The 23300-nt window shown below is 44.9% G+C and overlaps 1 protein-coding gene across 1 annotated transcript in view; it reads left to right on the top strand.

The window, feature by feature from the left end:
- The window catches only part of pcdh17 (protocadherin 17), a gene marked incomplete at its 5' end in the record, with an annotated part of 74196 nt that extends 66984 nt beyond the window's left edge, over positions 1–7212 (top strand). The window contains one exon of the mRNA XM_079998302.1: positions 6386–7212. Coding sequence (XP_079854428.1) covers positions 6386–7080 — 695 coding nt within the window. The 3' untranslated portion in view covers positions 7081–7212. The remainder of the gene's footprint in view (positions 1–6385) is intronic.
- Positions 7213–23300: the final 16088 nt, after the last annotated feature.

Here is a 23300-nt window from a genome sequence, read left to right as displayed (position 1 = left end):
AAGTGAACTGTGTTTCCCCATGTAATCTAACGGGAATATTTAACTTCACAGTTTAACATTTTTCTACTATTTATAAATCAAACTCGGTTTAAAAACACAAGGGAACACAAATCTGGAAAAATCAGATTTTCCTTCTAGAAAGGTTCAACTTATTTGGTTGCTTGTGGCGATTTTAGAAATGCGGGTTTTGCTGCGGTGGATCACATATACTGTACCTCTGACATACTCTTTCTCTTCTGAGAGGAGACCAACAAATACAAAACAGTGCTTTGAGTATTTCTATATACCATCGGTTGAAGTGAATCAGATACTGTATTATATTCAAATCAGGGAAGCAGTGCAGGTGTTACAACACATCAACACGCGCCCTCCTCCATGCTGTTCCCTCTCACGATTCCCTTTTCAGACCCAAACTGCCTCATGCGGTCCGATGTCTCGAGAGGTTTTGCTTTCGGTTTTACATCAAGAAACACCAAATGCCGTCCTTTTTTTCCAAGGGAAATTTACTGCACATAAAAAGCTCATTAGCCCGCACCCTTTTGGGTCTCATTTTGCACCACGCCTTTTTCACAGTTTGGCTACCTAACAGCGATATAATCACCAGGGAAATGTTATCCTTCCTTGTCCAAAATTGTGATATCAGTGCCTATACATAATTATGCACTTGATGCAACAATTGATGCTGAAAGGTGACACAGTTGTATTGTATTCAAGTTCAAGTTCAAGAGATTATTTGTCAGTATTGTCCTTATAATGGGCATAGATTGGTGGTGCAGTTTTATAACACAAATACCGAATCTTTTTCAAATATTACAGGGTAAACGTATGTCATGTATGAGCAAACTCAATCTAATAGTTAAAAATAGGCATAACTTATGGTTAAGTCTTTCAGTTACATGTATTTTCTATTTGTATTAAAACTTGATGTATTCTCAAACTTGGATCTGTCACATGAAATCAGATAAACTTGTGTGTGACCAATCCATTTGAAAGTAAGTCCAGACACTGAATTTTTATCTCAAGTCACTAAATCAATCCTCTTTTCTATCTCTTTGCCCCCCCCCCAAGCAGTTTTGTTGATGGTCTGTCGAGACAACAGGTGTATTTAACACAAAGCGACAGCGCCCAGCCATCATTGTAAGCACCTTTTTGCAGGTGCATGTCCTTGCCAGACTGCCCCCGCTACCGCTTTACGCTACAAGAGCAAACGCATCGGGTGGGGGGGGGGGGGTGTCACCCCTGCTCTCATATGTCATAAAGTTAGCCATAGATAGGGTGGAACGCCTCAAGGTTGAACACGCCGCTCCCACATGAATAATCTATCAGCCGTTTCCTCCGAGTAGACATGGGGAAATATGTCTGCATGGATTATTTATGCTTTAATATGCACCCGGCGAGCAGACGATCACCACTGGTGAGCATTAAGACGTGGCGGGGACCCAGTTAAGTGCATGCGGAGGTGGGCGAAGCTAGCGGCCGTCTCGCCGAGCGGCTTTGCTGTCCGTAGGATCCATACTTATCCGTTCTGTGATGGATCAGGGTTATAGAGTGTTCTGGTTGCAGAGTACATTCAGGGTTGTTTTATTTGTGTACAAGCTTTCCACCAAATCATCGCTCCTGTACGTGCTGCTTATATAGGTATAATTTTTTTTCCCCTTCAAGTCTCAAAATGTTCTCGTACAAACAGCCGACTACACTCATGTAGGTGTGAGAGTGCATCCTCTCTCGCACTCCTCTTCTGCTCCAATTTACTCCATCTCAAACTGCACCTACCCCCCCCCCCTCCAGTTCTCTCCCTCCACCTCCATTTCCTCTCCAGATGACTGCCTCAACATGGGAAATGTCATCCCCTGTTTGGCAGCACGGTTTGGCCTTCTTCAAACATTTGTGAAGTGTTAAGCTCATCCTGAAGGCTTAGGAGAGCAGTCTCTCAGGATCTCTCGGCCGCCCGACAGCCCGGCCAAGTGCATTTGAGCACATCCACTCAGCCCGGTCAACGGCTTAAATAGAGAGAGAGAGAGAGAGAGAGAGAGAGAGAGAGAGAGAGAGAGAGAGAGAGAGAGTAAATACACGCAAAAAACAACAACAAAAACAAACCAATAAGCATTGAAATTGCTTCCAGCAACCAGCCCTTTTGTTGGCGTCTGTACACCACATGATGGTGTTGGATTGATACCGCGGCTAAAGCCACCAGGTACTTCCCAATTTTCTAAACGGATTGCTTTCTATTTCAAAAGCCAATGGATACACTTCTAAATGCTGCCCACAGAATGCATTAATCACCCAACAAAACAAAAAAAAAAAGTACTTAAGGAGTTCAATCCTCTACAAATAAATGAAAAAGGTCATACATTGAGCACGGTAAGTGGCGGTAAGTGGTTGGGGTCATGAACCAAAGTGGGACACACTTCAAAAAGTGTGACAGGCTTTGAATCAGTTTTAATAGACGCAACATGACGGGGGTGTTTGGGAGTCGGCACGCAACACGCCTTCCTATTCTCACTTTCCGCGACACGTCGTTTAGCCTATGGAGCCGTCAAGCATCAGAAGACGTCCTGGAAACTAAAGCCACGGCCAACGACTGATTCCATCTGACGGGAAGGCTGCTGCAATTCCATTTCAATCAGCTTCTGTTGTCAAGACAGGCAAGTGGAGCTATAGCCACACCACTGCCATATCAGAAACGACAAATTCCACACCTGCGCATCAGGGTTTGCTCGCACAACACAGGATTGAGTTGCTGTAGTATCTACCAGGTAATGCAGAGTATGAGCTGTCGTTGATCAGTCGCATGAAATGTGTCGACACCATTGTGTCCATTTCAACAATACCGTAACATACCCACACTTAGCTGGCACAGCAAACTGTCTCCATGAATTACACACGTTACTACATACTTTTCTGTGTTTGAGCTGCCTACCTTACAAAAATCCCCGAATTCCTAATTGTACTTTTTCTGCACTGAAAACACTGGAGCAGCCGGTGGATGAGCTTTTTGGTGGTAAAAAAAATACTGCCAGGTTCTGTCATCCCTCGCTCCTATGGATGTTGACAAATGCCGGCCCAGATCTTAGCACTTACAGGGATTATGGTATTCCATCCTCAATTAAAAGTTCAGTGAAACTGCGGCCATGTTGATGTGAAACTCTTTCGCTGATGAGACTTTGAACTTGTTCTACGATGTATATAATTTAAAGTTGTAATCCATAAGATTATTTTGTACAAGATTTTTTTGAAAATTTAGCTACCACTTATTTAAGAAACAGCCATTGAAAGTATTTTCCTCGTGCATATGCTCTGTATGTGGTTTCCATTGTAGGTTGCGGGGTCCACCGCCTGCCTCGGCAACAATGATGGACAGTGATTTTGATAAACACGAACGTAGCTTCTTCTTCACCAAACCTAATACAGCCCATTGGTTCATATTCAATACTGACACTGGACTGCCCAATCACATATCTTACGAGGCCCAACCCCTCCCCGTCTGTCCTCTTTCTCGTGTCAGATACTGTGGCTCAGAGCTCCACAGCACAATCAGATTTATTTTTAACAGGGAGACATCAGTCACTCACTTACGGTAAGAGAGTGACTGACAAAGTCTCTCTGTTAAAGGGCCAGTTCTGAACGTAGGTCGTGTAGCCCTAGGGCGCCAATTATCCATGGGGGTGCGAAGCCAAGAGGGGGAAGTAAAAGTGAAAGAAAATACAATTATGGAAGAGAATATAATTTTTTAGAATACAAAATATTAACATGTTGGGTGCTGCCAGATGTTATTTTTCATGTTTTAGGAAAAATAAAATTTTTGGCCGCTCAAATTCCCCCTCATGGGTTTTTGGTTTTGCCCAGTTGTCGCGCAGCTGGCAGCCTCTCTGCTCTTATCTCAACCGGGGGTAGACTGTATCAGCAGTACCAGGCGTTTTCCTGGTGTGCTGCAACGCGAAATATTGTGGCCTTTGGCGCTGTGTTAACTACACAGGATTCGGTGAAGGCGACCTAGACCGTTGGTCAGTTGGTAGCCAAAGCCCAGCTAGGTGTCCAGATGGAAACACCAACCAGGGGATGCCCAAGACCCTTTTATAGAACTATTCCCTTTATCTTGCTGTTTCTTCACACTACGTATAACCAGCAACAAGTGAACATTGCCGCATCCCTCTCCATCAGTGTTCTCCATCCGCATCCTCCCTCACCGTCTTTTCTGGACACCTCGCCCCAATAAGATGAACTGATGTAAATAACACAACACAACCCACTGATCAACTTGACCCCCCCACACACACACCCTTCACTTTCTACACTTTTTTTATTTCTTGGTAGGGGAACCTTACAGTGCAAAACAATTTTTTTTTTGTTCAATTCTGTTAAAGTAGCCAATATAATAATTTCTTTAACAGATAACTGACATACAAGTTTTGCGGAAAGCACAGTCGATCTTGGCCAGCTCTCTCCATCCACTCTTGGAGGAATTTGTTCTTCTCCCCTCTGGGTGGAGGTACAGGTTCCCAGGGTAAAACGCAATAGGTTTAAATTTTCCTTTGTTCCAAGTGCAATAAATGCGCTTAATTTGCACTAAACCTTGACTGCACTTCTCAGCAGCACTTTATTATGGCTACCATTCCAATCTAGCTTGATACTTTTAACGAACCAATACATGATTTGCTTGTTTGCTGTAACTGTTTGTCCTATGTCATCTTATGTTGTGTTTGTGTTTTTGCCCTTTTTGCTGGAGTGCAAATCTAATTTCTCCTTGAGTTACAATAAAGATCTGAACTGAACACACATAAACACACACATACACACACATACAGCATAAAAAAATTCTAAATTACGGACCAACAAAAAAACTGGATTAAGTTAAATTAACATTAAATTCAATTAATAATGGATAACAAACAAGGTAAAAAATAAAAAAACGTAAAGTTGTTGCTTTTTTTTATGTATTTTGTTGGCTCGTTATTTTGTGATGAACTTGCATAAAAATTTGCCAGAATGCAGTAATATAGGACTCTGAAAATACATTTTGTCTTGGGGGAGGACCCAGAGACCTCCCTAACTAATGTTTTGTCGATGGGGTTGAATTGGACTGAGGTGAGGTGGCAGCATTGAATGGGCAAGTTGGGTGGAGTGCATAGGGTGAATGTACATGTATGTACAAGGAATTTTGGGCCTAAGGAGGGACGTCTTCTACAGATCTCACCTATGGCTCCAAAAAGGCTAGAGCCCCCCTCACCCACACCACCGCATTGGGCCGTCTGGGCCAAAAATGGCAGGGCCAATTTTTTTGTCCTAGTCCAGCCCTGAACGAGAATAAACAAAAAACATCGCTGTCTCAAATCAAACGGAATGGTGGGACACCGACAATTTTATGTATTGCCACTTTAAAAATGGCTTATTTCAACAAGGCGGTGAATTCGAAGGGTTCCCAGTGTTTCCGTCTCTATTTGCTCTCCAAGCTTTCTTCCACCTGGCAAATGTGGAGCTTCCATTTGTAGGGCAACAGATGCTGGATGCTTTTTTTTTTCTCTGTTTTTTCACCTCATGCCCCGTAGGAGGAGGAGGAAATGAAGGAGGAGCAGGAGGAGAAAAAAAAAATCACGATGCTTTATTTATTTATTTTTTATTATTATTATTATTATTATTTATTATTATTTTTTTTTTAAGGAGCTCTGGATCCGTTTGACAGTCATGAGCAGGCGTAATCAGCCAGAAATTGCATCCCTCTGAAAAGAGATGAAAGAAAAGAACACATGCATGTATGTCTACACAGTCGTATATGCACGGGCGCAAACACACAGATACACAAATAGACCGAAACAAACGCACACAGGCAAAGGAGCCTGCGCCATTTGGCTCTGTTCCTCCGTCTGGGGAGGGCTTCAAAGCTCACTGACATGAATTTGTGATAACGGCACTGCGCCTTTGCCAAACGTCAACTGTTGTTGTTTTCCCTCTCCGTCCCTCCCCATCGCTCTCGCACGCGCTGCCATACCCTTGATCGCAGATTTGGAAAAATGCGTATCCACCCATCTGGTGTCCTCCAGTCCCTGAGAAAAGGTGTTTGCGCGACCCAGTCTGTATGTGTGTGTGTGTGTGTGTCTGTTTGTGGGTATGCCTGTCTGTTGCAGTTCCCAAGCCATTGTGTGTGTGTGTGTGTGTGTGTGTTCGTGTGTGGTCACACTTGCGCTCCTCTCATCTCGTTCTCATTTTAACATAATTTCATCGCGCTCTGCCTCGCCAGTCTCTTTACGTTTCACTTAAACGACACATTAATTCTGTGATTCTTTGAAACTGCTCCCACTCTTATACAAAATGTCTTCTGCAGTCTTTTACAGCAGTCCTCCCTGACCAACCCCCCCCCCCCTTTGTTTCCATTTCCTTCTCTCCGCAGACGAGGACTGCGTGAACTGCACGGAGGAGTGCCGCGTTCTGGGCCACTCAGACCGTTGCTGGATGCCCCAGTGTGCGGCAGGCGGCAACCAGGCGGAGGGCGTGGACTACCGCAACAACCTGTTTGTGCCGGCAGGGATGGAGGCGCCGCCCGAGGCGGAGACCTATGAGACCGTCAACCCCAATGGCAAGAAGACCTTCTGCACTTTCGGCAAGGAGCGCCGTGACCACACCATTCTGGTGGCCAACGTCAAGCCCTACCTGAAGGCCAAGCGGGCGCTCAGCCCCCTCCTGCAGGAGGGGCCCTCCGCCTCGTGCAGCCCCTCCAAGGGCGTCAGCTGCTCGGCAGTCAAGAGCCCGGCCGACGGTGCCGAGGGCCAGCCGCCGCCCGCCACCTGCTCCGGCCACTATGGCCCGCCTGACGGCCAGTACCTGTCGCCCGCCAAGCAGAGCAGGGAGCCGGGCACGTACCCGCCCCTGCCCGCCTCGGACCCCGTGGCCAAGGTGCTGGCGGAGGCGCGCTCCCGGATCAGCCGGGGCGCGGCCGGCTCAGGCGAAATGGAGCGTGCGCTGGAGCAGGCGGAGCCCGAGGCAGCACGCCGCGACGGCATGGACGCCGAGCAGGCACTACGGGACATCGACAAGCTGCTGCAGGACTGCAGGGGGGGCGATGGCACTGGCACGCTCAGGAAGTGACACCGCGGAGAGAAGCAGTAAAGAGAGAGAGAGAGAGAGAGAGAGAGAGAGAGAGAGGTGAGAGAGAGGGGGGCATAGAAAATACAAATAAAAAATGAACCCTCTCGGTGGATCAACGCAGCCGTTTTTGAGCACGAGGAAGGCTTTCGGCACGAACAACACGAAAACATGGAACTCTGAAAATATGAACTTCTGAACTTTACGACTTTATAAACTTTTTGGGTTTTTTTCGGGTTTCCTTTGGGGATCCGACAGCATATGACGGAGGCTCGTCGCGCCTCCGGCAATCTCGTAAGCTTTTTATCCAAGTGCCCACCAGCTCATTAGTGCGTCGTTTCATGGTCTTGTGTGAAACCTGCAAATCCAAGCACCTCGTCGTCATTGGGGACAAAAGGGACAATGGAGGCGGGGGCCGCGGCTTTGGCCAGATGGAAGGGGGCCATGGAAAGGATCTTTTTTTCGTTGTTAAGTGTGCTTTTGGGGGGGGGGGGGGGGGGGGGGGGGTGGGGGGTGGGTGGAGGATCCTTTCCACAGTGTGAATCATGTGTCATCTCTCATTTCTAGCCATGTGTAGTGTCTCGACCCTTCTATTTACGCTCACACACCGTTTTATACGTGTGCTATATACTGTACACACGCACACGCACGCAAAACACACATACACACAAACACGCACCAACACATGCATACAAGTACACATTTGGCTGTGTGTGTGTAGTCGTCTTCTACATGTGTTTCATTGTGTACAGTGAATCTCCATGTGTCTAATTACAATCACGATCTTGTACGAAAAGGGACATTTTTATTTTTTTCCTCAACTGTGAAAAGACGCATCTGTACAATTATATGGATGAACAATATTATGAATTTATGTATAGTGTCGAGAGTATAACAAAATATTTATACATTTTATAAGGTAAAAAAAAATATGATGCAAAATTGGAGTCAAAATCACGGGACATTTTTTCGACGTCGCAAAAGGGGGGACACTGCCACGCCCGCAGCGTTCGGAAAAAAAGGAAATGACCCCACAATAAGGAAGTGTCCCTTTTGCATTATCACGACGCATACTATCATTAAATGTTTAAATGTATCCAATTTAAATGTGTTTACATTGGGGGGGAGAAAACAAAAACAATGAAAAACTAAAAAAGACATATTTTTAATGATTTTACTGCAGTTTTCTGTGCATTTGAGCCAAATTGTTCCGTGTACAAAAGCTATATTGTGTATTTTATTAAATTAATATATAGTTGTGTTGCAATATACATGGGCTTATATTGTATTTTGGCAAAAGTTGCCTTAGCAGCTGTCGAACTCTGTGAGTTTGCTTTTGTTTGTTTTGTTTAGGGGTTGTTTATTATTTATTTGCATTTTTCCTTTGGTGTTTGTTCCCGCCCTTTCAACCCCCCACGGACAAAGTCCAAACCACACACAGAACTCACTCTTCACAGCCCGAAAACAGAGCCAAGCCATCCTGCAAAACGCAAATCCAAAAGAAAAGCCACAACCACGAGAGAACACTTCAGAAATATGTATTTTGGGGGGGGTTTTTAACCTTGGGCAGCTATTTTTGGTTTCTTCTTCTTCTTCTTCTTCTTTAACAGCTATAACTACTACGAGGACCTTACCTTGGGTTTTTCTTTCTTGTTGTTGTTTGTTGTTTTGGCTTTTATTTCCCCCTCAAAAAAGATGTAACAACACCAATAATAATACTGAAAATAACGCTAATAATTGAGAGACACCTGGTGGTTTCCTCGGTGATCGTATTACTGCCTTACTGTCTCTACGGAGAGCTTTGTCGTGTCTGTGGAGCTTGTGACCGCTTCCGAAGCCCCGGTCCGCCAGAATGTGCATTTTTTTTCTATTTCCTGTCCAAAAGAGGTCTCTCTTTCCAGCCGTCTGTCGTTTATCTGTGTGTGTGTGTGTGTGTGTGTGTGTGTGTGTGTGTGTGTGTGTGCGTGCGTGCGTGCGTGCGTGCGTGCGTGCGTGCGTGCGTGCGTGCGTGCGTGCGTGCGTGCGTGCGTGCATTCCTTCACTTCCTTCATCTTACTTTTCCCCCCGGAAAACTTTCTGGAAGTTCCCCTTTTTCGGGGGCAGGGGGGGGTTCTGTTCGCCGATTTCCACCGAGGCATCCTCGTTTCACGTTCAAGCATTCTTCCACACATTGATTTTTTATTTTTTGTTTATTTTTATTTTTTTTTGCGAGAGGTTGGAGAGGACAGCGAGAAGAGAATGAGGAAACAAACTTATGAGTTTATTCCGAAATGAGATTCTCTCTCTCTCTCTCTCTCTCTCTCTCTCTCCCCATCCGCCGTCTGATTAGTCAGACGCTTGGCATTCAGCGTGCAGACGGCGGCGAATAATGACAGTGCGCTCGTCATACAAAGTGCACACTCAAACTCTTATCCTAGCGACATGCCAGCCCAACAATGCCTCTGGGCTTATCCACCTACACACACACACACACACACACACACACACACACACACACTCACAACACCGCGGCAGGCTAACAACGCCTGAACACGCACCAGCTCGTCAGAGTGCTGGTACATTTTAAAGCAAAGGCCGTGAGGAGGCATTCAGATTCTCCCTCATATCACTGCCTTGAGTCTTGAATTATTTGTTTAAATTTTTATCGACGCTGATCTTTTCTTATGCGTATATTGTAGTGTGTGTATTGAGATTGTCTGCTCGATCGCTTTTCGTCAAAAGAAACAACGCTTTTGTTGTGGGGTTTTTTTTGTCTGGGTTTTTCTTTTTCCACTTTTTTTACCAGTTGTGTTTGTAATCCCTCAACTCCCTCATCCAACCTCCCATTTTTTTGTGCGGTCGTCATGACGTCATGACATGACATCGGCCACAGTCGAGTCCAAAAATCGAGCTGAGGCTAAGTGTTGGCGTCACATTTTTTTCCGAGGACACTTGTGATGCTCCACCCCTCCATCCGCCTCTTGTTGTGATGGTGTTTCCCAGGCTGTGGCCAATACATCCCCCACCCCACCCACTTCCCTGGGTCTCCACCGGGGTGGAAGGTTTTCTTCTTTTCAAAGCCACGGAACCTCTCTGGGCTATTTACCATCTAATGGAGCGCAGACTGCTGAGGTCAGCGTGTAGTCGGGGACCGCGTGCCACGCCAGGGCACCCTCATTAATGTCTAATTACACACTGTGGGCGTGCAGGAGGATTGATCGCTGCATTAGTCAAATCTCGGGGCCAGGCGAGACTGATTTTTTTTACCAAGTGATTAGAGGTTGGAGCACCGGACGCTGCGTACTCTCACTCCCACCGCTCCCTTCATAGTCTTGACTCCCCGCTGAGGGGCCAGGCGGTAAATTGGGAATTAGCAGATGAAATTAAGACATCAAATGAATGATAATAATAATAATTATAATAATATGACCTAGAATTATGCACAACAGGGGTTTGAGGTCTGAGGAACAATTTCTTAAGGACTTTTATTTTGAAACTCATGAAGTTGGATTTTTTTTTTTGGAGAGGTTTATGTATGAATGTAGAGATACAGGGTTCTATTACTATTATTGCAATAAATCTTAATAAATCAAAATCATCCTAGGTCGCCGGGCCCCGCTCACACCCACACTCTCTGACAGCCATTCATTCCCTCCCAGGATGAAGAGGAAATAAAAATTAAACCAAAAAACCAACAAAGAAAAAATGAAAACTCAACAACAAGCCATGGTTATTTGAAGTGAGCACCCGATGTTTGTTACATTTTTTTTATGCCCCCTCACACACACACACACACTCACACACACAAGCCCCCGTATTGATTACCAGAGGACTCGGAGCTGCACTGGGGCAACTGGTGGAGAAAAAAACCCAGAGACATTCATTTGTATGGAATATCTCAACTGCTATTGTCTAAAGGCTGTGTTCATTGTGATCTATCGGAAGAAAAAAAAAACAATAAAAGACAAACAAAAAAAAAAGCTATCGCAAAAAGCAGTGATTCCTCTTGTCTCCTTGTGGAAGTGAAATTGATATTTATCTTTTTTCGAGCATCTTTGTCTTTACTTTTCATTCTCTTTCTCTCTCTCTCTCTCTCTCTCTCTCTCTCTCGCCGTGTCTAATAGGATTATTGTGTTTATTTTCATATTGCTGCAGCGTACTTCAAGGCATCTATTAGGTGGTTTGTGCGCACACACACACACACACACACACTTTAAAGTTTAGCTTTGGGCATGTGATTCCTGATTCATCTCATTAGTTTAAATTCTTGCCACAAATGATTACCCCCCCTTACTTTTTGTTTTTTCTTTTTTTTGCTTGAAAGGCAAAAGAGAGGCATTTCAAATGATCACTGCTAATACTCCTCAGATGAGACGCCAGACTCTGCCCATCAACCTCAGTTTCTCGGCGTCTTAATTACGGTTGCTTTGCCATTAGCGTTCCAATATCATTTCCATAATGTCTGATTATTAATTCTTTAAATCTATCCATTTCAATTTTTATTTTTATTTTGTCTTTATTACATATAATATGGTCATAGAATAGTTCAAGTTCAAGAGATTATTTGTCACATACATACTGTATACAGTACATACGGTCATACATATGAGTCGGTTAGAGCGGCTTGTGCTTTGTCTTCCTAAATTCTTGCATAAAAAATGTTTCATTTTATTTCATATTTTGATTTCAATCTCAAGACACTGTAAGAGAGCATTCTTACATATTGAAATGAAAATGAAAATAGAAATACAATTATTGCAAATTAAATAAATAAAGATTAAACAAATACAAGTATTGATTTAAGGTACATATGTTTTTAAACACATCATGTTTTAGTTTAATGATTCATGAACTCAAAGCTAGTTATTGAATCGAACGTTTACATTTTTGAGCTATTTGCTTGATCAAATATAATTGGGTAAACACAATGGAACATATTTGATCAACTGTTATAATAGTAATAATACTATTAATATACTGTTTGTCAAATCAAAGACACTCTTAATGGATTCAGCTATAGCAGCATAAACAATACACTGGTGATGCGATTTGACTGCTTTCTTCTGAAACTCCTCTTCAAAACTCAACTAATTAAAGTGTTTATTTGAACAAATCAAATTGGGCAGTAAATTATCTGACAGCATATTCGCAAGACAGGCAAATATCATGGCGTGAACGTGGGTGACTAAAGGAAACCAGAACAATATCAAATGGCCCTTTTTTTTTGATTAGCCGTAACACCCAATAGATGCAGTTATAAATACACCGCCAAGAAAAAATGGTGACACCTCCACACAAACAAGGAAGCTGACACAAATGAGCACCGCTGGTACAACAGGCGGAGGGCAGAGTGAGACGTATGCAGCCTATAATAAGTAAAATGGTAGAAAAACACTCATCTAGAAGAGACTCAACCAGCACAAATGATTCACAGAGAGCTGGTAGAACCCTGCAAGGAATGGATTGAAGGTGTTATATGCGTATGAATTGGGTTATATTTGTCTTTTTAACATGTCATTCAGATTGATGATTTTGGAAATTGGATCGAAGAATTCAAAGACAAAGAAAGACAAAGAACAACCATTAATACAAAATAAAACAATCTGCACAAAGTCCATGCTCCTGGTGCTCCAACTTAATGGGAGCCCCAGTCATTCTTGACACTTATGACCCTTTCCCACTGCACAACAAAACCCAGTAACATCTACTAAAATCTGGCATTTGTCATTGTTGGGAAAGGTAACACCGGGGTTTCAGTCCCAGTCAAATGACCCTGCAATAGACACAGTTTTTTTTCGGCTCCACCTCCAATCGGCTGTGATGGAAACACTGGCAAATGACAATTTTTTACCCCTTTACCAGCGCGATGCGACACCCATTGAAGTTCCGGATTCTCTCACGTTAATAGACAGAAATATCTGTGTATCATTTCGATCATTTTATATCCTATTTAAAATCCAAAATCAATCAAATTTTTACCGCATGGGGGACCATGAAATGTTTTGAGTGTGGGGATCGCTTCGTGGGGACCACAGCGGAGAACCACCACGCTCGGGCTCCGAGCCACTAGAGCATCGCCCAAGCCGGTCTCCGTACCGGAGGAGCGTCTCCCCGCACCGAGGACCGGCGCACGGGTGCAGGCATGGATACTCCATGCTGCTTCTACTGTAGTGCTGGGTTGTTTACAAAAAATCATCAAAAAAATAAAAAATCCTCATCTTGTCATCTTGTGCAGGAGCTGTTTTTAGGTTTGTTTACCAACGTAATTAAAACTTAGAAACTGACCTTCTTGCTGAGAGACGACTTCATGCCAGGTTTTTCCACCCAGTATAAGCACATTATCTATTTTTAACTACACAGGGGTGATGACTGAAGAGCCTTTTTCTCACATCTGAGATTTTTATTTTATTCAATTTTTTTTACCTTTTCAGACTGTACTTGTACAGCCCTTTATCCGAGTTGCAGTCTCAAATGGCAAAACAAGGTTCTAAGTCTTCATTTAGGCCAGGAATGTCACCCCAAAAAAAATAAATGGGAAAAAACTTTGAGAAGGGAATCAGTTTTAAACCCACGCTGCATTTCTTTCTATGCCGTCCATTGGTATGTGCCAGACCGAACAGTGTGTGCACTGTAAGAAGCCGGTGGCCCCTGAGGCAGCTGTCAATTAAAAAAGGTAACTCCAGATAGCCTCTCAAAGTCTCTCTCTAGTTTCTCATTCCCACAATGCAATGCCGTACTCCGAGGCATTTTTTTCATCCCTTTCAGCAAGCATCCTTTTCTTCCTCTCGCACATCCTAATTACATTTTCACTAATGACACGATCTGAGACTTCCTTTGTGGTACTTGACAGATATGAAATGTGCAGGATTAAAAGGTAAATGGAGAATAAGTGGAATTTGAGATGCCCGAGGCACAGTGGGCCTTGAAACAAGGTTAGTGCGTTATTCATGATCATCTTGTTTAAAATGGAAACACAACCAGGTTTTAGTCTCTTTGGATGAGGCCGAATGCCTGACACGCAGGAACCAGAAAACCCACACCGGCTGAACATGAACCACCGCATCAAGACAATCACAGGATCTGCATTAACTAAGCACACATGGCCGTAAAATCTGCATGCAAAATTGTCCGCCGCCATAGCCCGGCATTCAATTAGATATTTAGTCTCAGGGCGATTGAGTTGGAGATTTTTTTTCACGGTAAGATGAGATACCAACTTATTATCATATCCATGCGTTTTAATCTAAGCCCTTTAATGGAAAATGGCTGCATTACGATGGGATTTAATCAAGTTATGTTTCGCACCGACTTGGCTGAAAGGGTGAGAGAAAAGCAAAGAGAAAAGAGCTTCACGGCACCTGTCAAAGTTTTCCTTCATATCCTGTTGTCGAAAAAACAACGGAGGTGTTCAAATTAAAAGAATTAGCTAATTGAGATGCATTGCATATTGAGTGTCTGTGCGTGTGTGTGTGTGGGGAGGGGGGCTAGAGAGAGAGCGAGAGAGAGGGGGGAAGCTCACAACAGGGGTAATCAGGGACGAGTTTGAATTTCTCCCACTGACAAACACAAAAACACATTAGGTAGCTCTGGCCATGGAGCTCGAGTGGGCGCTGCAGGAGCTCATCAAAGGAGAAAGAGTGGGACAAATGATACGTGCTGCACAAAATGAGGCCGTGCGCCAGTTGCCCACACTTGAACAGCTCATTGATGGCTCTTTCCACACAACAGCTAACAGTCAGGAAGGGCCGACAGCAGTGGTTTGTCTCCCCCCTAACTCCAATTGCAAGCGATTTTCATTTATGGAAATGGAAAACAGCTTGGGGTCGTTTTCGCGTCCACGTCCACGTCCACGTCCACGTCCACGCGCAAAACCAGGAAATAGGCCTACTTCAGGAAAAGAGACCAGGGCCTACCTCAACATGAGTAAAGCCAATAAAATGTGTCAATGAATGATGCAATCAGTAACACTGGATAGTAAGCGCAAACAGTCACCTTTAAATGAAGCCGTAGAAGCTGCAGCAACGCTGCCAAACGTGATGCTCCGACCTCACGAGGCTTCTTGGCCTTCGTGTCAGAGGCAGCGGCATTAGTTTGTTCGCTGTAAGTTCATCCTTGCTAAAAAAAAAAAAGAAACCAGTTTCCTGCCTGTCGGGAGATCTTGAAATCTCCTCAGCCATCGAGGTAGCAGTGAATTGACTGGCTTTGATCAACAACATTCGCAAACCCCCTGCCGCTATATCATGGTCCTTTTGTGCGATGAGCAAATAGAATATTACTGATTGAATATTTCGACAAGACGAAACAATGAGCCCGCTACCCGCTCAATTGTTACCTTCACTCCTCTCTCTGAAGCTTTTTTTTTTTTTTTTTCCCGACATACAGGGTTTCCACACAACAGGGCTGTTTTGTTCTCAATGAGCGTTGCCGTTCTGCGGAGGAGTCGACTGGAACAAATGCCCTAATCCGCCTCACTTTCTCTTTCCCTTCCTCTTTCTTTTTTCTTTTTACACTCCGATTCAACACCCCTTTCAAGTCATCCCGCAAGAAGCTGCATGTTAAATGTTCAAGTCTTTGTCTGCTGAAGCGAAGTGGAAAAGCGTGAAATAATGGCTCCAGACAGTTTATGTGAGGGGGGCCAGCTCACTGCAGTGGGAGAAATGCGAGTGGAAAAGGTTAATAGGCAGCATGCGGAACTTAATATGAAGCAGACATATGAATTCTATCACATAGATTAGTGGCCCCACTGGCGAATCACCGCCGGATCAATTCACACCTACCCAACGTCTGCTACGCCAGACGCTCACAAGCTCAGGGGACCTTTCGCTGAATGCCACCAAGGCTTTTTGAACCTGTTGCTTTAAACAATTTTGTTTTCTGTATGTGATAAAAAAAAAAAAATCTGATTTCAATGACTTCTTAAGTGACGTGAAAAATGGCAAGTGTGACCTTTTTCTGGCTATTGCTCTTTCTTCAATGTAGCTGGTTATAACCAGTTCAACTAGCTGGTCACTGCAGCGTGTTAATGGCGGCTGCAGGCTTTCTTGGCATTTATTGTGGTGTGAAGAAATTGGAAGCTTATTTAAAACATCCATCCCCCCATCCATCTCCTTCACCTGTTTCCCTGGTCAGGGTTGGGGCCGAAGTCTACGTCCTTTTGCCAGCGCAAACTTGACCTTCAGTCTCTTGGGTCGATCGAAAGTCCTGCTATCCAAGAGGACCTTTTCGATACCTTCTATTTTACTTGTTTTTTGCACTTGAATATTGAGTGGTGTATTATGAATATTATGATGACATACTTACTTTACCAAACCAGGATTTTACCGTGGGGCTGGAGTGGGTGACCCCTCGGCGAGGAGACACTGTACCGATGGAAAGAATTGTCGGAAGCCTGATAACCTTCCACTGAGGCGTTGGCAGGGAGGATGTATCGGATGAAATAGAAAGGCAGATGCTTAAACGGTTTGACAATAGCAAGTGGGATGTGATTTAGACAGAATGTCAGGGCAGAACAGGAAGACCGATATGCGAGTAATATAATATGACCTTGGGGACAAACACCTGAACAGGGAAGCCTCTGTCCTCTGCGAGAGCGGGCGCATTGATCCGCATCCCGCAATCAATTGGTTATGCCGTCTTCGACGGAGTGTAAGAAGTCATCATGGAATCCCAAAGTGGCAAGACTTTCTTCTTTTGCACATGCTGTATATTTGTCCTTCCACTTGATAAGGGAGTCCTTTTCCTCAGTGAGGGCAGGAAAGGAGGGAGAAAGGAGGAATGGGGATTTAGCATCATCGAACTTCGAAAACGCTTAGGCAGACACGGCGGTTTTGCATACAAAAATCCCCATGCTTGCCTACACACACACACACACACACATACGCGCGCGCACGCGCGCAACCACAGTTTACCCCTGTTGCATTCTAAATCTTGTGATATGCATAATACAATTAGCGGGTACTAATTAGGTTTACTTTAAAAGCTAATGGCTCCTATTGAACGTGTTGGCTTTCTTGGTCACTGTGCCCTTCAAACACTGCTGCGTGGAATCACTTCCTCATTACACATTTGTCCAGAGGCTAATAACATGAGAACAGTGCTGTACATGCCTTCGCCGAGCAGGTTGTGCCACGCAGCACACAACCGCAGAGATGTCCTTTCCTTTCATGGAAAAGCCCCTCCACATAACCCTACAACACTAGAAAGCTACTCACATACATTTTATACTAGATACTCTGTGAAGTACTGTAATGTTGAGTCTTTTCAATGTTGACTAGAAGGAATTTAATCCTTGTATGTAACTGATGAACTGTAAATATTACCACCAATACAAGAAGCCCTACAATTATAGTATGACCGGTGTTTGATTTGCACTATGACGTATGACCAGTAGTCGGTACTTATTTGAGGTAAACAATTCATACCGTCTTAATGTAGCAATGGGTTACACCATAGTACATATGTCGATTGTCAAATTACCAGCTTATTTATCCTTGATCTGATCATAATAGATAGTTATTTAGTTTTATATGTATATATATATATATATATATATATATATATATATATATATATATATATATATATATATATACTGTATACTGTTTATCCAAAGTCTGTGCTGTAGGAGTTAGATAGCCTTCAATGGTGACTATTCGATAGTGAGCTTTCGAAAGTGAAAATTGAGTAGTTAGCCATCGATACTTACCCTTTGATAGCTTTTTATAGTTCAATAGTTTAACTTCAGTTGTTAGCTTTTGATAGCGATCCCTTGATAGTTAACTTTAGTGTTATTTTGTGACATGAAGGACAAAGCCTCCCGCTGCCTCCTGTTTTTGTCGTCACCTCTAGTTTACAAAAGCTCGGCGTGAGCCTGCCGCCGCATTGAGTAGTAATAACGCTCTGCTCCTCTTTGATAACACAACACCACCACCATGTTGAGTCAATGCATCACGAAAAACAAAAAAAAGGAAAACAAAGCCGATGGAAATGTTTCCCTTTTAGCATGTGTTCAAAGACACTGTCTTGGTCAAATTACAAAGCGTTTTTCTTTGTGATAAAGTATGTACACCAGCAGCAAGTGAGCAACTTTTACTCAGATCAAAGCCTCATCCCCCCCCCCCCCCTCCGCCGGCCCCTCTATCTGTCTCTCTGCCTTTGTTTTCAAAGTTTGTGCGAGCATGGTGGTGGGGCACCGCGCTGAGAAGCCGGCCCCTCTCTGAATTCGGAGACAAGGCGGACAAAGAAGCAGATTAAAGCCTCCGGCAATGTGCCCGCGTACGATTAGGGACCTGCTCCCCTCATTTGGTGTGATCCCAACCTCTCTTGACCCTACATCCCTTCCTCCCCTGCCGCCACCACCCGCCACCTACCCGGCTAACTTGTACAACGAAACGCTTACGGAAACCAGGGAAATTAACATGGGTAGGGGAGCAGGAGGAATCGTCAGGAGACAAACAAAAGACAAAAAGGTTTGCAGAGAGGGATCCCTTGTTTTTTTTGTTCCAACGGCGTGCGCAAATAGAATGGGCCACGAGGGAGTTGGGCGGTGGTGATGACGGGTGGTGGTGGTGGTGGTGGGTGAGACTGACAGTCGGATCCACAACAAAGCGGGTCAACGGCAAGCAAATGCAACGGCCTAAATAACAAGCGCTCCCCGGGGAAACCCCGTGTCACATTACACGATGACTCGGAGAGGTGGCTCCAGCTTTTATATACACTATATATATCTATAAATATTCTTATTTTCTCACTTTATTTTTCTCTTTTATTTGAGAAGGATCAGCCTGAGCCCTTTCTTGTTTGCAGTGGTGATGGACAGGTTAACAGATGAAATCAGGCAGGAGTCTCTGTGGACTATGATGTTCGTGGATGACATTGTGATCTGTAGCGAGAGTAGGGAGCAGGTTGAGGAGAGCCTGGAGAAGTGGAGGGATTAGAGAGAAGAGGAATGAAAGTCAGCAGGAGGAAGACGGAATACATGTGCCTGAATGGGAGGGAGGTCGGCGAAAAGCTGAGAATGCAAGGAGTGGAGGTGGAGAAGGCAGATGAGTTGAAGTACTTGGGGTCGACCATTCAAAGCAGCGGAGAGTGCGGGAGAGAGGCGAAGAAGCAAGTACAGGCAGGGTGGAGTGGGTGGAGAGAGTGTCTGGAGTGATCTGTGACAGAAGGGTTCCAGCAAGAGTGAAGGGGAAGGTCTGCAGGACGGTAGTGAGACCAGCTATGTTGTACGGTTTAGAGGCGGTGGCACTGACAAAAAGGCAGGTGGCTGAACTGGAGGTGGCAGAGTTGAGGATGTTGAGATTTTCATTGGGAGTGACAAGTATGGACAGGATTAAGAATGAGTGCATTAGAGGGACAGCTCAGATTGGACAGTTTGGTGGAAAAGTGAGAGAGGCCAGACTGAGATGGTTTGGACACGTGTGTAGGAGAGATGGGAGTTACATTGGGAGAAGGATGCTGAGGATGGAGCTGCCAGGTAAGAGGAAAAGAGGAAGGCCAAAGAGAAGCTTTATGGATGTGGGGAGGGAGGACATGCAGGCGGTTGGTGTAAGGGACGAAGATGCGCAGAACAGAAGGTATTGGAGGCAGATGATCCGCTGTGGCGACCCCTAACGGGAGCAGCCCAAAGGGGAAGAAGAAAAAGAGTGAATGATCTGCCATTTACAGGTTTAGGTGGGGTAACAGAAGGGATGGTGGGTTTTAATCTTATAAAATGGAAAAATGAGCAAGATCTTCTGCAGAGCTTTGATATGTTCAGAAACAGAATAATAACAGATACTGTATATATATATACACACACACACACACACACACACACACAGACACACACACATACATATATATATATATATATATATATATATATATATATATATATATATTTACAGGTACTCCTCACTGAACAACTGAGTTCAGTTCCTAGGACCAGGTCTTTAAGCGAATTGGTCAGTAAGCAAGGATCAGTGTTATTTCATGGTACGGGGGCATGGCTGGTGTACAGTATATAGTATAGTGTATATAGTATATATAGTATATATAGTGTATATAGTATATATAGTGTTATTTCACGGTCAGGGGGTGTGACCATTGCGAACCCTAATGTAGTGAATACTGACAGACTGCGGGAACGAGACTGAGAACGGTGATGAGATGAGATGTATACAGTGTATATAGTGTATATAGTGTAAATATATAGTATGTAGTATATATAATGTATATAGTATTTATAGTGTATATATAGTGTATATAGTATATAAAGTGTATATATAGTAGATATAGTTTATATAGTGTATATAGTGTATACAGTATATAAAGGGTGATGCATGATGAGATGACGCTGAGACGCCGCGTATTATACAGACTGGTCAGAGAGCTGGGTGTAAGTCTGAACAGATATTTGCACAAAATAGTCAATGAAGTCAGTTAATAGTGAGGGTCAAGGGCCATAAACGCGTTAAATATTCACAGTTCATGTATTTAGTTCATTATAAATAACCTTCAAGATTCAAGATTCAAGATTCAAGATTTTTTTATTTGTCACATATATATACATACTTTCATACATATATGCAGTGAAATGTAATGCAACGCATCCGGTGATAGCACACAATATGTCCTAGGAAAAAAAATAAAAGTAGAAAATTCCTTTCTAATAGACCGACTAACTGACTCCTAAAACGTAATACAGTAAGTTGAATACTTATAGAATAAGATAAAAATATATAGAATAAAATACAATAAAAATAAATTGAAATAAAATGGAATAGATAGAAGGAATATGGCTATGTATATACAGATATGTGCAATTAAAGTGGCATGTGAATTAAAGTGGCATGTGAATGTGAATAGAGTGAGGTAGTGTTTGGGATAATACAGCACAGTATACAACAGTACGGCGCAGCAATACGGCATCACGAACAACCCTGAACAGTGACACAGTATGCGGTACAGTATGCTACATACAGTACAGTAGGTAGTGGAGCCTAGTGTATGGCTCAGTTAGGACCCCTGGTGAGGTCAGCGTTGACAGTTCTAATGGCTTGCGGGAAAAAACTGTCTCAGTCTCTCTGTTCTCGCTGTGTGACTGCGGAGGCGCTTGCCTGACCGCAGCAGCTGAAACAGTCCGTTGTTGGGGTGATGAGGATCCTTCATGATCCTACGGGCTCTGCTACTACACCTCCTGGTGTATAACTCCTGCAAGGGGGGGAGGGTAGTTCCAGTGGTACGTTCAGCTGAACGCACCACCCTCTGCAGGGCCCGCCTGTCCTGGGCAGTACAGTTCCCAAACCAGGCAGTGATGTTGCCTGTCAGGATGCTCTCCACTGCTCCAGAGTAGAAGGACTTGAGGATCCTCACCGAGACCCGGAATTTCCTCAGCTGCCTGAGGTGGTAGAGACGCTGCCTCGCCTTTCTCACCAGAGTGTCTGTGTGAACAGTCCATGTTAAGTCCTCTGTGATGTGGACTCCCAGATATCTGAAGCTGCTCACCCTATCAACAGAAGTCCCATTAATCCACAAGTGTGCGTGCGTCCTCGATTGTGATCCACGCCTAAAGTCCACAATCAGCTCCTTGGTTTTGCTGACGTTCAGGTGGAGGCTGTTGTCCTGGCACCAGAGTGACAGGTCAGCCACCTCCTCGCGGTAGGCCTTCTCATCGCAGTCGGTGATCAGGCCCACGACCACGGTGTCGTCAGCAAACTTGATGATGGTGTTGGAGCTGGACCTGGCCACACAGTCATGTGTGTACAGGGAGTACAGTAGGGGGCTGAGGACGCAGCCCTGGGGGGATCCTGTATTCAGGGTGAGGGAGCTGGACATGTACTTCCCCACCTTGACCACCTGGGGGCGGCCTGTGAGGAAGTCCAGGATCCAGGTGCACAGCGGAGCATTCAATCCTAGCTCCATCAGCTTGACAGCCAGTCTGGTGGGGACTATGGTGTTGAAAGCTGAACTATAATCGATGAACAGCATTCTCACATAGGCCCCCTTCTGGCCATCCAGGTGCGTGAGCGTGGTGTGCAGTACCTGGGAGACCGCGTCATCCGTGGATCTGTTTTGCCGGTACGCGAACTGCAACGGGTCCAAGGTGCGGGGAAGGGAGGCGCAGATGTAATCCTTAATCAGCCTCTCGAAACACTTCATGACCACCGAGGTGAGGGCCACCGGACGGTAGTCATTCAGGCAGGTTGGAGAGGCGATCTTCGGGACAGGAACGACGGTGGACCTCTTGAAACAGGACGGGACCACTGATTCAGCCAGGGAGATGTTGAATATTGTGGTGAACACCGGAGCTAGCTGGTTAGCACAGGTCTTCAGTACTCGCCCAGATATGCCATCTGGGCCCGCAGCTTTCCCGGTGTTCACCCGCATCAAAGCCCTCCTGACCTCGTGCACGGACACTGAGAGTGCGCGCTCATCCCCAGCGGTGTAACTCCAATTAGCCGGCGAGCTAGCGGTGTTGCTGCCAGACTCGAACCGCGCATAAAAGGAGTTCAGTTCGTTGGCCAGGGAGGCGTCCACACTCGTGGCTGGGGAGCGGCTCTTGTAGTTTGTTATTGTTCGCAGCCCCTCCCACAAGCGTCTTGTGTCCCCCCGCTCCATCTGCAGCTCCACGGTGTCTCTGTACGTCCATCTAGCGTCCCTCACCGCCCTCCGCAGATTGTACGATGCCGCTTTGTAATTGTCCATGTCACCAGATACAAGACCGTCGTTGTAAGCGGCCTTGCGAGCATTCAGAGCGCAGCGGATGGATTTATCAACCCATAGTTTCTGGTTTGGAAATATCCGAACTTTCACCGTGGGAACGATATTATCCGCTAGCGAAGCCACGAAACTTACTACAACCTCCGTAAACTCGCTGACGTCACTTGAACTTGTTTGGAACATGTCCCAGTCTACGTCAGTCAGAGCGTCCTGAAGCGCAGCCTCTGATTGGTCCGTCCACCGCTTCACTTGCCTCGTCATCATCAGATCCCGCGCGATCAGAGGCCTGTAAACAAGAACCAGCGAGATCAGCGGCGTGATCTGATTTCCCGAAAGCAGGAAGCGACACGGGCTTGTATCCGTTCTTGTAAGGAGTATAACAATGGTCCAGAGTTCTGTCTCCCCTGGTGGCACACGTGATGTGTTGGTGGAAATTCGGCAGAACTTTTTTAAGGTTGGCCCCAGTCCCCAGTCACCACCACAGCCGCGTCGGGATGTCTGTTCTGAAATCCGCACAACACATCGTACAGAACCGACAGAGC

Source organism: Zeus faber, assembly GCF_960531495.2.
Source record: "Zeus faber genome assembly, chromosome: 3".
In the NCBI taxonomy this organism is placed as follows: Eukaryota; Metazoa; Chordata; class Actinopteri; order Zeiformes; family Zeidae; genus Zeus; species Zeus faber.
The sequence above is the reverse complement of the archived record's forward strand: the minus strand, read 5'-3'. Positions and strand labels throughout refer to the sequence as shown.